Here is a 17,030-nt window from a genome sequence, read left to right as displayed (position 1 = left end):
TTATGGCCACCATTCAGGGTAAAGTAACTGAAGCTACACAGTTTCCTGCTACAAAGACACAAAGACAATGTATTGAGCCCCCTTGTTTGTCAGGTCTCATACAGCTTATTCATTAATCATGGACTTTATTTATTTCAATACAAAGCCCTAAACTGTCTATATATATACATACCCTTGTGCACTTAAGTTAATTAGCCAAGAAAGAAGGTAGGCCTATGAGGGTGAAAATACAGGCGCTATGATGTCTTCCAGCTGTGTGGCATTCTGCCAAAACAAGTCTTCAAAACAGATTTTCTAAAAAACGCATAAAATACATGCACATAGAAGGAACAGTTTGCCACACTGAACTGGATTAAAATGCACAAATACCTGCAGTTTAACATGAAAAAGCCCTTTTATAATTAGACTGAAGGATTTATTTTCTTTTACAGACTATGGCTTCAAGTCCATTTAAAAGATCATTCCCACAACATGCACAAAGTAATTCACTTCCACATTTTAAGTAGTACAATATATCCAAACAAAGGAAAGCATGACTGAGGGCCAGAATGCACGTTTCCAGAAGAGCTAGAAAGACCTCTGGTGGTACAACTGAGAAGCATCATGTAAAAAGCATTTCACTGTGAATCACATGAACCATCTCCGCTGTGTTTACAGAGTAGTTGTGATTTAGAAGTCTTGCAGCTTGATGTTCACATATTTTCAAAAGCTACAATCAATGTTAATTAATTTCTGTTCCCAAACATGACAAAGCTTGGTGAAACTGGATGAGGAGGAACAGCTATCTAGCCATTCCTGCCTTTTTTAAAGTTTTTGTTTTGGGTGATTTGGTGTCAAGTCGATGACACAGCTTGAGGTTTTATAGGCTCTCTTGTGCAGCTTCATCTAATGAACCTCGTTACATTTTGCACCCTTCATTGCTCCAAGCACAGCAGCATGCAGTGTCTGCCACATTCTTTTTTGCATCATCTTTATTATTGTGTCGTAAAGATATTGTATTTCAATAAAAAAAGACAACCCAACATCTTCAGAAAACAACTTTTATTCATATTTTATTCACATGGAGAGCAACAAAGTTTCAAAAGCATCTGCAGCATTTCATCCCAGTGCAAAATCAAAGGCGATCTGATTGGGGTTACTGCACATGTGGCGCTCTACTACAATCCTCTCATCAGACCGGCCACATCACTGATTCACCAGCTTCCACTGAACCTGGTACCTGAATGACATCAGCAACTCTCGTCTCTTAAAGCTTATTGCAACTGACTTCACATGAAACAGTTGTTTTTTCTCAACAAAATATGATGGAACATCAAAGTCCCAGAGCCTCAATAAAGCTAATGAATTCATTTGAATGCTGGCAGCTGGAAAAAAGTGTAACTTTTTCACAATAAAACAGTATGATCTACACAACTAGCCAGGACATAAAAGTATAACTAAGAAGATCTAAATGTGCTGGACTTCCCTCGGTCTGGTCCCCTCCTGGATCCCACTCCTCCTGGCAGCCACTGCGAACAACCGCTAGTGCAGCAACAAGCACATGACCCTTTTAAAAGGTTTCCCACCTGTGTGCAGGGATGAGGTAACACTACTGGGATCTGAACCAATGTGAGTTGCCTTTGTGACATACATCTCAGGAAAGTTTTTACATAAATGAGACAACGACGCTTCAGAAGATAATATAACAACCAAAAACAGAGATGTCTCAAATCTCATGAAGATGTTAGGGACGTTCAATGAAAACGACAGAATCTACTACTGTATATTTACTCAATTATCCTGAATATCATGACAGTAATGGAGTGGATAAGTAAACAGTGCCACTTTAAATAAAGCTCAGGATGAGCGTACAACTGTATTTAAATAAAATCTTTGAAGAAAAAATTGGGGAAACATGTTTAGACACGCTCTCAATAAATAGCTAGGCTACTCGTCGTTCTCAGGAGAAACATGACCCGGTAACATCGGAGTAACTTTAAACCTTCTGTATTTTTATGTGGCTGATGAACAGCTTACTGCACAGATTAGTCATGTCCAATATAAATGTCCTTCTATACCTTCAATATGCACATTAGCCCTTAAAACACAAACATTCATCTGCAAATGACCTCCCTGGGGCGGTTTCCATCAAGAAATACAATAAAAGTATTTGACCAAGACTCTTGACCAATTCTATGTATACATTTCCTCTTTACACGCTAAACACACACACACACACACACACACACACAACACAAAGCAAATCCTAAAAGATGTTTGAAACAGTACATCCAAAATCGCAGGGGGTTGAGCATATTTACATTATAATTACAAGTTTACAAGCACACTGTGTTAAAGAAGGAGTCTGTACAGTAACTGCACTGCCGGCAAAAAAGCTATCACAATAAAACTTGTTAATCAGAGCTAAAACTGGGCTTATGACTGGTAGAGGAAGAAAGAAACAAACTGCCTGCTCTCACCTAAGACACATTGGTTGTTGATTTAAACCTGCTCTGTTGTGCAGTACGCCATCTACTGTACACAGTGGGAAGGTTTTTCAGTACATTCAATTTATGCCAACACAAGTTTGGTATTTTAAGCTATCAACCAACCAACCAACCAATCTTCTAGCAAAATCACGACTAATATAATATATGCTTCCGTTTGCATGAGTGACTAGAGTTCAGAATGGCAGGCAGCTATTCTTATAACACGGCGATACAAGGTCAGTTTAATTCTAAGAATAATTCCTCCATAAAGTACCGGTCATTTCAACTTCTCATCATTGAGAAATCCCTGACAGCTGCATCATTATATATTGTATCCGACGATTTGACGGAAAGTCCGGGACTGACTGACAGTACACACATACGCAGTAATGTTGATATTCTTCATAGTTCCTCTTCTTGAAGTGGCCGTTACACAGCTCACACAGTAAAGTGCCTAAGAGCCGGCTGAGCGAAAGGAGTGTGGGTGAAGCATGATTGGCTGCTCAGGCATGAGGTTTAGATGAGAGCCGCAGAGGAGAAGTTTGGTCGACAGCATAAAGTGTGAGGAGTGTGCGTTTGTGTCTGACAACTTCCTGTCAGACACACAATCAGAGCCACCCTGAGCTAGCAAATACAACTCACAGGACCAATCTCAGAAAATGTAACACCTTGTCCGCCCAGGTAGAGCAAAAAACCTCTGGCCTGGATAAAGGGAGTTCAAGAGACACAGTCCTACAATAGTGCAAACACTGCTGTTGTCGTGACGACACGCCCCTGTTGCCTGTCAGTGGGGCGGAGACCGCATGGAGCGCCTGCATTAGAGCCATCTCTTGAGCGTGGCCAGGTTCTCGTCCATCCAGCGCTGGTTCAGCTTGATGGTTTCCAAAGCTCCCTGCACGCTCCTCATCTGAGAGCCGCGCTCCTTCAGACTAGAGAAGAAACCCTGAACCTGCACAACACACACAAACACACACACCGAGATGTTAGCCAGATCACTCAGCATAACACACTTAACAGTTGATATCTCCCCACAAACAAGCGCACAGACCCCCCAAATACGCTGCAGCATAAATGTATTTGATTAGAAAAAAACCTACTTGATTAAGGTGTGCCCGTGTGGAGAACTGAGAGGTGACAGCCTTGATGATTGCCTGAATGGCAAAGGAGCCCACAGGGAACCTACAAACAAAAACACTGAGGTTGTTTCATCTTTTCATCTCTATGTGAAATAATCTTGAAATGAATTCTCAGTGATAACTTGTATGAAGCTGACAGGGACAACTTACTTCTCTATGAGGCGGTCCCAGTTCTCTTGTACGAAATCCCAGGCAAACAAGTAGCCAGTGAAGCCGTCACACACAGTGCTGATGACCAAAGGCAGCTCCTGAGTCTGGATAAAATCCCCCTTCAGACCTTCCTTCAGAAGCCTGGATGGACCGTAAGAAGAATTGAAATGCTATTCAGTGCATAAACAACACTGACACTACACTCACTACCATACAGCATGAGAGTGACTAGTTTGTTAAGCCCTTTAATCACTGTTACATTACAAACGTGTTTCAGAACGAAGACATCAAACACACCAAGATGAATAAAACAATTTCAACTGAATACTTGAAGGAACAGTGTGTAACAATTAGGGGGATCTATTGGCAGAAATGGACTATCATATTGATAACTATGTTTTCTTTAGTGTATAATCACCTGATAATAAGAATCATTGTGTTTTCGTTACCTTAGAATGATCCCTTCATATCTACATAGGGAGCATGTTGCACCGCCGTGTTTCTACAGTACAGAGCGGACAAACCAAACTCTGGATCTAGAGAGTCTTTCACGTTTTTACGTTACCTGAAGGCCACCGTAGTTCTCCGACACGCTTGGAAAGGGAGGGGTAAGCGGAGGGGTATTCAGTTGGTTGCAATCTGCAACCTCACCTCCAGATATCACTAAATCCTACACACTGGTCCTTTAAAGCAATATTAACTTTTCCTGCTTGTGCCGGAGGCGATAATGTTACTCGCTCCAGTTGCTGCTGCCCTCTCTCTCTTGCTTCACCACTCACTTCCCACGTACACACTCTACGCACTGGCTCTGCTCCAAATGACGTACGCTACTCTTACAACAACTGGCTCTAGAGAGGGCCATTCACGTTTTTATGTCGGCCACCGTAGTTCTTCTACACGCTTGGCCCAAGGGAGAAGGTTCAGTTTGGTTGCAATCTGCAATCTACAACCAAACTGCTAGATAACGCCAGATCCTACACACTGCTCCTTTAACAGGGTAATTAACACATTTTATATGTACAATATAGTAATATCAGGATGAGGATGGCGCCAAAGAATATGAAATCTCAATACATCAAATATTGGAGTAGGACGGAATTTACACCAGAAAAATATATATTTTTAAATAATGCCACATTTTGGTGCTATTTTAGTGGCACCTTGAAAAACAGGTGCAACACTGTTGATTCTGCTACTTGACTCAAACCAACGGGGTCACAAGAAAGTATTGGGTTTTGGTTCGGGGTGTTTTATCACATACAGCTTCTGGCTCGAGCTGAGTCCATGTTTGGATATTTTCAAGTGTAATTTATCAAGGAATTGCTCTCAGACTGGGTTGGTAGGATTTGAATTGACCTGAGAGTGAAATGTTTTGAACATTTAAAACATTGCTGCTCTGTTACGCTTTGGTTGCAAGGCATGTTCCGATCTCACTTTGAACGAGTGCATTTGATTCTTCTCTTCTTGAGCTTTACAAATGAAACTGACTTAATCAGTTGAATGTATACTTAAGAAATCAGTGGATGATCAAGATGTTGATGCTTGATCCTGGCCAGAAGCAAACACACACACACACACACACACACACACTTACCATACTATACGCCGTGCGTCCTGAGTGGATGCTAGGCCCCGTAGCATTTTTCGCTTCTCTGCATCATAGGTAGCCCGTCCATACATGCCGAACAAAGTATCCCAATCTTCATTTGATTGAGCGGCCACAGTGAATACAACTCGCTGCAGATCGCCTGGAATCCTACAGAAAATATAAAGATGCAAACCTATTTTAGGTTACATGTGCACCAAAATTCTACCAAAAGCCTACAACTCAAATGTCAGATACCAATCCAATCAAGTCACATTCCCCCCATCCCTGCTAAAGATGGTTTCTATGTCTAAAAAGATGTTTGCGCTGCTCCTCTCACCCTTCTGTCGCTGTCAATGTGACCCAGAAAACCAACTCCAGAATAAATTGTGTGCAGTACGTACCGTGAGGTCCCATTGGACTCCACATGCTGTTTGAACAGCTCCTTGGCTTTCTGAGTGCAGTTTCTTTCATTCAGACTACAGGCCGTCCCCAGCAGGGCCGAGCGCAGCTCCTGTTTAGACACGCTCTCCTCCTCTTCCCATGTTTGATTGGTCATCATGGAACCAAACTGATTCAGAATATAATTCTGTCACATGCAAGAAAAATAATCATGGATACATTAGTACACAGTTCACAAGAATTAAAGGATTTTTCACAGACATGGGATGTTAGCATGTATCCTAGAAGTCCTGATATGACAACAACTTACAACTGAAAATTACTAACATCTTAACTTCTTAAATGAAGCCAATCCAGATATAAAAATGTATGTTTTAATATTTCTGATTGAGGCAGTTACACTGATAAAAATGTGTAATTTCAAGAGGCTTTATTGAAGATATTAAAAGTATTAGTGTACATTTTTTGCTTTTAAGATAGGGATTTAAGCAAATCGATGTACTTTTAAGCCTTCACGCCGTGGCCGGAGGCATTATGTTTTCGGGGTTTCCGTCGGTCCAACCCATTCTCGTGAATCGTGAATTTCTTCAAATTTGGCACAAACAAGTCCACTTGGACTCGAGGATGAACTGATTAGAAAACACTTTATGGCGACAACGCAATAATTCATATGCTAATTATGACAAGGATAAAATGATGACATTTTGGACAGACATGGATGTAAACTGCAACTTGACTGGTTGGCGGAGGCATACAACCACGAGGCTGTAATTCTAGTTAATAGAGTAGTTGATGTAAAGATCGGTGATGGGAAAATAATCGCTTGAGCTTGTGTTATTATCTTTACTGCCATTATGTTACTGTTAAATGTAACACCTTAATATAACTCCTCATCTAAAGCACACTGACAAATTCAACAATATGAATTAAACACTTCATAGTTCACATTGTTTTGTTTTTTTATAAACATTAGAGGATTATTTTAGACTTTAAATATTGTGGATGTGTTTGACAGAAATGTGGCTTAGTATATCTTTATTCCCAAAATATGCTGTGACCTGTGTTTCTGTGTATGTGTGTGTGTGTGTGTGTGTGTGTGTGTGTGTGTGTGTGTGTGTATGTGTCGGTGTACCTGCATGCGTGCCACAAGATCGTGCTCTTGTCTTTTGTCAAGCAGCTGGTAGATTACATTGAGCTGTAACAAGGCCTCTGTCACAGGAGAAGTCTCAGTTTCATTGGATATGTAATTCAACAGGTTGAGGACTTGGCGGAAGGTCACACGTCCCAGTCTGTTAAAAAACACAGGACGTGGAAAGAAAGCTTTTTAAAAGTCAAATACAGGAATTGAAAAATACTCCTCCTCTTCAGTTTCTCCTGTCACTGAATGCAGTTCAGAGAACAACTATTAATGTTGTCGGCTGTACCTGGAGAGAGCGAAGATGTTGTGTATGAGCGAGGCACGGTCCTCGTGTGTCAGAACGTTGACATTGCTGGACAGAGCATCTATAAGAGCAGCCCAGCCATCGTCTCCATAGTGGACGATGTAGAAGCCTGTGTTTCTGTAGTTCAACTTCAGCCACTTTACATCTTCCGGTAGCTCCTTCAGAGTCCCTGAAAACACACACAAAAATTGTACCATTTGACACAGTACTCCAGACTCTTGACTGGATGTTACAGGTTAATACTTTTTTGTTTTACCTGACTTGGTCTTCAGAGTGAACATCTTTCTGCACTCAGGGGCCAAACTACAGTTGTCAGTTACGTACGTCACTGGAATATTCCACAAGCTAAAGAGAGCGCAAAATACAGTTATGGTTGTGGTGTGTTTCAAAGATCTGTGTGTGTCTCTGTGTGTGTGTGGTAATGTAACCCACCTGGAAGTATGCGTGGCATTGTCAGACGTGAGCTGGAAGTGCTCCTGTGTGAGGGTCACCTCACCTCCCTTTCGGCTTACAGTGACCAATGGGAAGCCTTTCTGTGACGTCCATGAGCTCATCATCTCTGACACATTCTGGTGCTGCGCCGAGACGTCGACCTGAGGACAAGAAGTGTGAAAAGAGGAGCTGTCACTCGTCATCATCGCGTCATAGCATTGGGTCTGAAACTTTGCAGCAATATTCTGAAGATTTGTGGTATACTTTATAAAATCCTTCCAAACCCAAAGGGAATATTAACAGAGGCAAAAAAATGTGTTGATAATGCAGCTCCTGAGACAGTTCTCTGTGATCACCCATTATGTGATGACAGTGAAACCAGCCAAACGCAGCTGATGTCACCATATTTTAGCCACATGGCTGGCTGACAAATTACAGAGGGATGTTAAATGTAGCCAAAGAGATAAACTACTCATGTGTGCTGTCCATAGCACCAAAAAAAGGCACACACACACCTGTGTAAGGCTGTTCCAGAGGCCGTCAGTGTCCGTGTTTGAACCACTGAACTGTTTCAGGTATTGAATGATACCCTTTCTGAACTGTTGCTCCCCTGGCAGGGAGGCGTTCAGCATCAGGAGAATGGACGCACCCTGGAAGACAGAGACACAAAGCACCTGTGATCACACCCAAAACACTAAAGTTATAACTGAATGTGAGGTCTAGTAGAGAAATGTATCCCTGAAATAAACAGCTGGATATGGAAGCTCAGCGAATTCATGAACATTGCACCTCTTTATCTACGGATACATAATTTAGAAAAGTGTACCTTCTCATAGGAGACAGAGTCGAACATCTCTTCCACCTGTTCGGGCTTATTAACGTCAGTCGACACAGCGTGGGAGGAGTTTAATGCATCTTTGTCCAAGGCTCTGAAGCGTACTGCCAGGAACAAATTACCCTGCAAACAAACACAGGATTTACTGCAAAGGCACACAATGAAGCACACAGCTTGAACTGCTTCAAAATGTGTGAGGCAGATGTGTGAACTTACAATGTCCAGCTTGGGCAACACGCTCTGCAGCGACATGTACTGCATGTAAGTGGCAAAGCCTTCGTTGAGCCACAGGTCGTTCCACCAGCTCATCGTTACCAAGTTTCCAAACCACTGCAACACACCATCAGAGACAGATTAGGACCCAACTGTAGCATTTTCGCTGTATCTACTGCTTTCACAAACACATAGGCAAACACAACTACCTGATGAGCGAGCTCATGCGCTATGACGGAGGCAACTACTTGTTTTTCCAGAGGAGAGGACTGTTTGCCCACCAGCAGGCTAGTCTCTCTGAAAGTGATGAGTCCCCAGTTCTCCATGGCTCCGGCCAGGAAGTCTGGGATGGCTACCAAGTCTGACGAAAGAGAAAGGGAGGATATTGGGGTGTGTAAAGAGGGGAGGAAAGACAGATCAGTCGGAGGAGGAAATAGTGTGTGTGTACTTTGTGTGAAACGTACAAGTATATGTGTGTACTGACCTAGTTTTTTGAGGGGGTAGTCAATTTCAAAGAAGTTATTGTAGAACTCCAGCAGCTTGGAGGCTGTGTCCAGAGCATAGCCAGTGTGCTCCTCCTTCTCTGGCACAGAATACACAGACACCTAAAACACACAGATACATATATATCATCAACACTGTTTATCAGCAAAAACACAACCTAAATAAATAAAAAATACAAACGTACAGCCTGCACTGAAAGCAAAAGGGAGTCAGTTGTGTCAGACCTACCAGAGTGTCTGAGACATTTTTGTGGTTCGGGGTGAAGTTAGCGACGATGAAGGCCACCAGGTAGGTGCTCATGTTTACACTGGTCTTTTCAAACTCATCTTGTATGAGGCCATTGAGTGGTGTGCTTTTAGCCTGAAACACAAAGCATAATGACAATATTACTAATACTAATACTAATATTTAGAGCGCTGCAAGCAAAAACCAATATATGGACTGCTTATTTGTGCCCACGCTAAGAGCTTATGAGTCACAGTGGGAACAGGAATTACCCATAAGTTCCTCAAGACAAGATGTGACATAATATACAGAGTGAATGACACATGACATAGTGCTGTACTGCAAAATTGTGTCTCATCTATGTGACACACGTGACATTACTGGTCAGCTGCAGTTGACGATGTGTTGGGGAGCAGAGAACGAGGCTGTGCACACTGACAGACACAACTATTTTTAGGTCATAAACCCACCATTTTACCAGTGAACATGCCAAATTCTATTTCATCTGGTATAAACTGCCAGCCTAATACTAGCAACCACATCACATTGAGCTGTCAATACTAAACATCTGTGCTAACCTAGTAATGCAGAGAACAGACCCTGTTTCTGGCTTACAAAAAGAACATTACATTAAATATTATTATTATTTTTTCCATTTACATTTTTGGTATGTTCAGAAAGAATCCTTTGTTTGTGTTAAAGCCATTTAGCACACGGTGTGGGGTGTTTGAACACTTGTTGCCATATTGTAAAAATGACCAGGACTTAATTAATGTTACTGTACCTGAGGCATGTTGGACAGAGTCATGTAGTTTGGTTTCCTGCTGATTTTAATCAGGAAGGTGGCTTTGAAAGCTGGTTCATCGAAGCAAGGAAAGGCCTTCCTAGCTGATAGTGGCTCGAACTGGGTTGCAGCTAAAACCCTAGTGACAAGATTAGAGGGAGATGAGCACGATCATGCTGAAATAATAAATTAGATAAACAAACAGCCTCCAATTTCAGTTTTTAACTGTTATTTTTTACAGCACTGCTTAGTAGTGTCTGGTCGTGAGTTGAGCCAAAAGTCACAAGATTGACTGTGAAGACACTCGATCCTCTCCATTCAGGCTTTTTATAAAGTCCTTACTCTACAGCATCTTTCAGCTGTTGTGAAGTACTTACACAGCCGATTAGTCAAGTGTACCTTTTGTGTCCATCTTTATCAGTGTATGAGCTGTTGTAGAAACCATCATAGGTGTGTGAGAGGTTGGCAAAGTAATCCAGGGTCAAAACACAGTACTGGCCTGCCTTCAGCTCCTCAGTGAACTGAACAGCTATCTGCTGTCTGGGTTTGTACTCCAGTACAGTCACATCTCTTGCCTCCCCATCACCCAGCTGGAAGACAGGAAGTATTAGTTAACGACTAGCAGACAACATAAGAAAAGCAAAAAGTTTGTATCAACTATTTTGTTCAGGCACAAATTAGAATGTCAGAATGACAACTAAATCATCTAAATTCTGATATTACACAGTCATCCACACACAAACCCCTTCCGATCCCACCTTGATGGTAGCTTTGGTGATGTTGAGATTAACACTGTGCAGGACGATGCGTTTGGTTTTTTGAAGCACAGACATGTTGATGACGGTGCGGCCGGTGAAGGTCATCTTGTCGAGGTCAGGGTTCAGGGTGAGGTCATAGCTAAGAGGACGAATGCTCTGAGGCAGCCGGAGCTGTGCCCATGGAAACACTTCGCCATTTGTGGACAAAGGGTAGACCGGCTCAACAGGAGTGGTTTGGTTGCTCTTTCGACAACCCGCCTGCAGAAGGATGGAAGGTTGGGATCAGCCAGGGATAAAGGTATGACAGAGAACTTAAAAAGGGAAATAATCTGACAGAGATATCGTCATAATGTGTTGAAAGAGTCGTGTTTAGCCATTTACACATGATCACAAAACCTACTTAAACAGAACTAGTGAATTTTTTTTCTTACCTTGGTAAAGGTGCATCCAGGTAAGAAGTACAGTACCATGGTCATTGAAGCCACTATCACCAGGAATAACACACATACAACCGTGGTACGGGCTGAGGGTCGTGAACATGACCTGAGACCAAAAATAGTTTAACTTTACTAACTTGGAGTAATTTACAAAGTCAGGGTGAAAAGCAGCAGCAGCAGGTGCTGTGGGGGACAGAAGCTTTGAACATAAAGCTTCAACTTGGTACTCTGTTGCTGCACATTAACCTGAACATGTTTGGACATTTTTACTTTATCTGCATCATGTAGGAACTGAAGCTTGAATATATTTTCTATGTAAGACTTGAGACTTATTTCTCTTTCTCATCTTTTTTTCTGTGCAGAACACCAGTCTGAGAAAAAAAACTTCCTTGCTTGGATTGTTATGTGTGAGACAGGCTAGCTGTTTGAACTCACCTTGTGCTATTCATTCTGTGCAATCTACAGTACAATGCGGCAGGGCTGCACAATTACATTAAATAATTGTTGTGTAAAATATTGTGATCATTACTTATGCAGCACTGCATTGAGACAAAAATGCCACAAGGCATACCTTGATTTTTTTTTTTTATGACAACATACTGCACAGCATCCCAAATGATGACCTTTTCAGTGCATTACCTGGTCGGATCCTGTCTGGTGTAAGGGGAACCAGTGGATCTGTGAGCAGAGCTCCGGTTCATGAAGGACATGCCCAGCAGACGGGCTGAAGACTCGCAGTCCTCCTCATCGTCGTCCATGTCATTCTCTCCCAGTCCTCGCACCAGCAACCGTGAACTACGAGGCTCATACACCACATCATCTGGGTCAAGAGCAGGAAACGTCTGCAGAGAGAAAGTACAGTACACTCTGTTATTCTCCAGTTAAGCTGGGCAGTATTTCCCATGTAATGTTAACTGAATTGCCTTCCCAGGTAAATTAATTAGCACAGGGTAAGATATGTGGAGGCGGTGAGGAGAGTGAGGGCAGAGGACAGGAATAATGGAAAATAATAAGGACAGAGAAGGGTCAGTTAATAAAGAACAAGGCATTTTTTTAATTAGGACTGTGGGTGATGCAGAAATAAACATCTTGAACATAAGGGATGCAAAGGGGAATGAAATTTAGGAGAGGGTGTGTTGGGTGTTAGACAGTGAGGGAGGTTAGAGGTAGAGGGGGTTGGGGGGCCAAGTTAACGTCTATAAGACTTTGCTTATGAACGTCTGTACTGCCAGAAGCTAAATAGGGAAAATAGGTCATTGTAGCTCTGAAGGGAAGGAAACAGCATCATCATCATCATGCTAAAATTAACTTCTTTTCGCTAGAAGTAATTCTCGCAATTTTTACAATAGATAGTTGCAGCTGACCGATCGAAAATAATGTGCAGAACAGTATAAGTGAACTGAAAGCATGCAAATTGGCATCATTGGCTACCCACACAAGTGTCAGCCACCCTTGAATTAACTGATTCTTATTTATATTGCCTTGATCTTGTTCACATTATCAGATTTACAGATGAAAGCACTTGCAAAAATTATTGTGCACAGCGGTGCCGATTTGCATTGTGAGATATGAAATGACTGAGTCAGGCTGGTCCTTATAAATGAAGGCATGCATACATAACACGCATGGCACAAGATGACAGGAGCATACCGGAAACGCAGTGGAGTCTTTGGCCAGATCCACAACATCAGGCTCTTCTTCAAACATGCTGTTCTCAATCATGTTCCTCGGCAGGTTTGCTCGGTCTGCAGCACATAGAGGAAGAGAAATAAGATATTCTCAAAAGAGGAAGTGAGAGAGGTGAGAGAGATAGAGAATAGAATCTAAATGACCATATACACAGACACACATACAGCACTGTATGTGAACATATGTGCTGGGGTTTTTGTGGTTCCAGAGTTTTCTACAGAAGAGTTATGACAACAAGCCATTTTTCAACGGAAAGACTTATTATGGTCACCTAATGTGCAGGCAACATGAAGCCTTATTTAACAAAGCACTAACTGAGTTTCTTCAGTTTCCTGTTAGTAAATCTTCTGTAGCATTTCCTCGAACTTTGACCTACATAGAATGGGTTCATCAGGCTGGTGAGACAGATACTTTTAACTGAAATCGCTGTATTTCCTTCACAGTTCTCATTCATTCAACTGAAAAAAAAAAAAATAATAATAATAACTGACAAGTGCCCTCAAAAACAGGAAAAGGCAAATACAATGATTACCCATCATCTGGCCATGGCAATGTCACATATTACTGCATTTTACAAAAGCCTGCATTTCCACAAACTAACCTTCAGCATCGTGACAAGAGTTATGCCTTGTCTTACAAAATCCATGTGATTTTCTGGCAGCCGGATTCTCCCCTCTAAAATTCTCAGTAATTCTTGAAACAATCAGAGGCATGTTCAACTTCCTAATTTAATAATAACGAAAGTAGTGAAAACTCGAAGCAATGCAGGTCCCCTGTTTTGCCTCACGTTCCACTCATGCTTTTACAGGCTTACGACAATGCATTTTCAGTCTCAGTTGGTGATGGATTGTGGAAGGCACAGAGAGACAGTGAACCCTGAATACACAGTGTTCATACAGAAACAATGGCACCAAACAAAGGTGAGCTTTACGTAACCAAAAGGAAGACAAGAGTCCAGAAACGCATGAGGTGAATTTAGTTTCTTGTCTGACCTGTATAGTGTTACTGATAAGACTGTACGGGCTGTCACTGTGTCCCTGTCTGGACCACATTACTGTGGTATGAATGTCTATTAATAGGCTAAGAGCTAACTAGTGGGAAATGTGCAGAGGAGGATATGATAAAAATAAGACCCATACAAAACAAATCAAACTTGATGAATAAAAATTGTTGTAGCTACTTCCAATTGTTGTGATATCATGGCGAAAGTAATTTCATATAAGCAAGATGATGTGTTCAGATGACAGAAGCAGTTAATGTGATGGTTATCATCTAGACTACGATTAGAAAACACGCCAGGCAAATGTGAAACAACCAACAACTCCTGTACTTTCGTCAAGCTTGTTCAAGCTATATAAATACAGCAGTGGGCATGTCCACCTGCTGACTGTGCTCTTCCTGTTTACTCAAAACATGTATAACCCCACCTTAGAGTCATATAGTTAAATATATGTGTCTGAGTTTGACAGGTGTTTCTACTAATTCAGCCGAAGTCAGAACAGACACACTACATAGATGCAGGGTACTGAGCCACGGTTATTGGTTGGTTGGTCAATAAAAACGTGTGAAGAGGAAGTATCTGCTTCTGTTTTCTCACCATTATCTAATCAGACAATGAGATTGTGAAATGTGACTTTGGGCTTTTACTTAAAGATCACTAACTCACTTTAAGTCAGAAAAGCCAAGCACAAACAGGAAGAAAAAACAGGAAGTGTAACTGTTGTGATTTGGTGATTGTTTCTTCCAAGTTGAGACAAACATTGAATGATATAACATCCATCGAGGAGAACACAGTGTGTACACTGGGCTTTTTGTTTGTTTTAATTAAAGCCATGGACAGCCAGGGACCATAGTAGAGCATGACTTATCAGCTCTCCACAGCAACACAAAACAACGCCTTTATCAAACCAACATGCCTAAACTTTACTGGGCAAACAGTGCTGCTGTGTTTTAAAAAGAAAACTGGAGTCTTAACAGTTGCATACTGAGTTTCTGTCAAGGCAGCTGTTGTTTTTTTCTGTTTGAAATGTGTTGTTAGCTTTGTTCAGTTAAAATTAAATCAAAACGTTACATGAATAACGTTTTACAACTCTTCTCAGGGACTCCTCCCACCCAGCTCATCACCTGTTTGACCTGTTTGACCTGCTGCCCTCTGGCAGGCACTACAGGTCAATGAAAGGTCAATGGTCAGAAACTCTGTGCAATATTAATACACTGAATGTGAAATACATGTGTCTGTGCAATATATCCTTGATGCAATATACACCTCAAGTGCAACTACCTTTGTTTACATTTTATTTATTGCATCTACCCTACCTATTTTACAAGTGCAATTACCTCTGTTTACATGACATCTATTTTTATATTTTATACCTCTAGTGTAACACTTCTGTTTATATTTATTTATGACATCTACTTTACCTGTTTTATTTGCTTTATAACTGTGTGTGTGTGTTTTACCTGTTATATGTTTTTATCTTTTGTTTAAAAGCACATGACCAGAAGTGGCAACTGTGAATCTCGTTTATTTAAATTGCCCTGTTGCTGAAATGTGCTATACAAATAAAGCTGCCTTTTACTTCTTGTGTGTTATACTCTATTTTATCTTCTACCCTAGCTTTTATTTTTAGCTTGTTTTTATTTTCTAATCTTTAATGTTTTTATAACTGTTTTAATTATGTCTTAATGTTCTTTTGCACTTTGTCACAATGTTCTTGAATGTTTATATAAAGCACTTTGAATTGCCCTGTTACTGAAATGTGCTCTACACATAAAGTTGCCTTTTAATCTTGTGTGTTATACTCTATTTTAGCCTCTATCCTATATTTAATTTTTAGCTTGTTTTTATTTTCTAATCTTTAATGTTTTTATAACTGTTTTAATTATGTCTTAATGTTCTTTTGCACTTTGTCGCAATGTTCTTGAATGTTTATATAAAGCACTTTGAATTGCCCTGTTGCTGAAATGTGCTATACAAATAAAGTTGCCTTTTAATCTTGTGTGTTATATTCTATTTTAGCCTCTATCCTATATTTAATTTTTAGCTTGTTTTTATTTTCTAATCTTTAATGTTTTTATGTTTTTACAACTGTTTTAATTATGTCTTAATGTTCTTGAATGTTTATGTAAAGCACTTTGAATTGCCCTGTTGCTGAAATGTGCTCTACACATAAAGCTGCCTTGCCTTTCTAATCTATTCTAATAAACAAGCTTCACAAACTAGCCCATCCTGCTGTTGTGCTTTATACAGTCATGAGCAGTAAAAGGTTATCATGCCACTGCAGCAACGTCAACAGACTGAATCCCTCACTCTAAGTCACCAAACCAGACCAAACATAAAGGCTTGTCTAAACTACAAGCCCAGCCCTCTCAACATGTGTCCTCTCTGGTGAATGTCACTCCTAGCTAATGTCCTGTTAGTTATTAGCTGGCCTGCTGCTATTATATTAGCTTTGCTGTTTACCTATGATCTTCAGTGCTTACCTGTGCTGTTGCTGTCAAATGGATCCATGGTAGGAGATCTGAGACGTCCAAACACAAGAAAACACGTTTAAAACAGCTCGACACAGACGTTGTGTGTTTCTATCTGGCCTCAACACAACGCAGACTACTAGTCAGTCTCTTACAGTGAACAGCAGCCTGTATCCTCACTGCTCTCACGTTAGCGTTAGCTGGGATCCATAACTTTATAGCCCATAGCTGTTTAACAGACTAAATGCGACGGGCTTATCTAAAAAAAACTGAACCGTACGCTGTAAATATGTAAACAAATCTTCCTCTAACATGCTCGGTGAACTAACAAACGAGCAAATGACACTTTACTTCCTCCCAGACCAGTTGTTGTTGACAACCTCCCGTCAAGTTACAATGCTGACATCCTATTGGCTGTTGATTGGCCGGGAGGCGGGGCTAGTGAATATACGTCATGCATACACGCACGTCAACACACGCATATAGTTTTTATTAGATA

The 17,030-nt window shown here is 41.0% G+C and overlaps 1 protein-coding gene across 2 annotated transcripts; it reads right to left on the bottom strand.

Moving 5' to 3' along the window:
- Positions 1-1,026: 1,026 nt before the first annotated feature.
- Positions 1,027-16,914, bottom strand: LOC119492456 (leucyl/cystinyl aminopeptidase). 2 transcript variants are annotated; one of them, XM_037776922.1, is made up of 22 exons: positions 16,544-16,914; positions 13,022-13,116; positions 12,011-12,213; positions 11,366-11,477; positions 10,935-11,192; positions 10,576-10,766; positions 10,177-10,315; positions 9,396-9,527; positions 9,148-9,268; positions 8,873-9,024; positions 8,667-8,780; positions 8,442-8,573; positions 8,131-8,265; positions 7,616-7,776; positions 7,440-7,528; positions 7,166-7,352; positions 6,874-7,030; positions 5,744-5,928; positions 5,349-5,510; positions 3,755-3,895; positions 3,566-3,647; positions 1,027-3,417 (listed from the first exon to the last, which is right to left on the bottom strand). In XM_037776922.1, the coding sequence occupies exons 1-22, from the start codon at positions 16,569-16,571 to the stop codon at positions 3,286-3,288; spliced, it is 3,108 nt and encodes a 1,035-aa protein (XP_037632850.1). In that variant the 5' UTR covers positions 16,572-16,914; the 3' UTR covers positions 1,027-3,285. The 2 variants fall into 2 exon arrangements, with proteins under 2 accessions (XP_037632850.1, XP_037632849.1); XM_037776921.1 differs by having other exon boundaries at positions 8,873-9,268.
- Between the last annotated feature and the right edge of the window lie 116 nt (positions 16,915-17,030).

Source organism: Sebastes umbrosus, chromosome 8 (genome assembly GCF_015220745.1).
Source record: "Sebastes umbrosus isolate fSebUmb1 chromosome 8, fSebUmb1.pri, whole genome shotgun sequence".
Lineage (NCBI taxonomy): Eukaryota > Metazoa > Chordata > Actinopteri > Perciformes > Sebastidae > Sebastes > Sebastes umbrosus.
The sequence above is the reverse complement of the archived record's forward strand: the minus strand, read 5'-3'. Positions and strand labels throughout refer to the sequence as shown.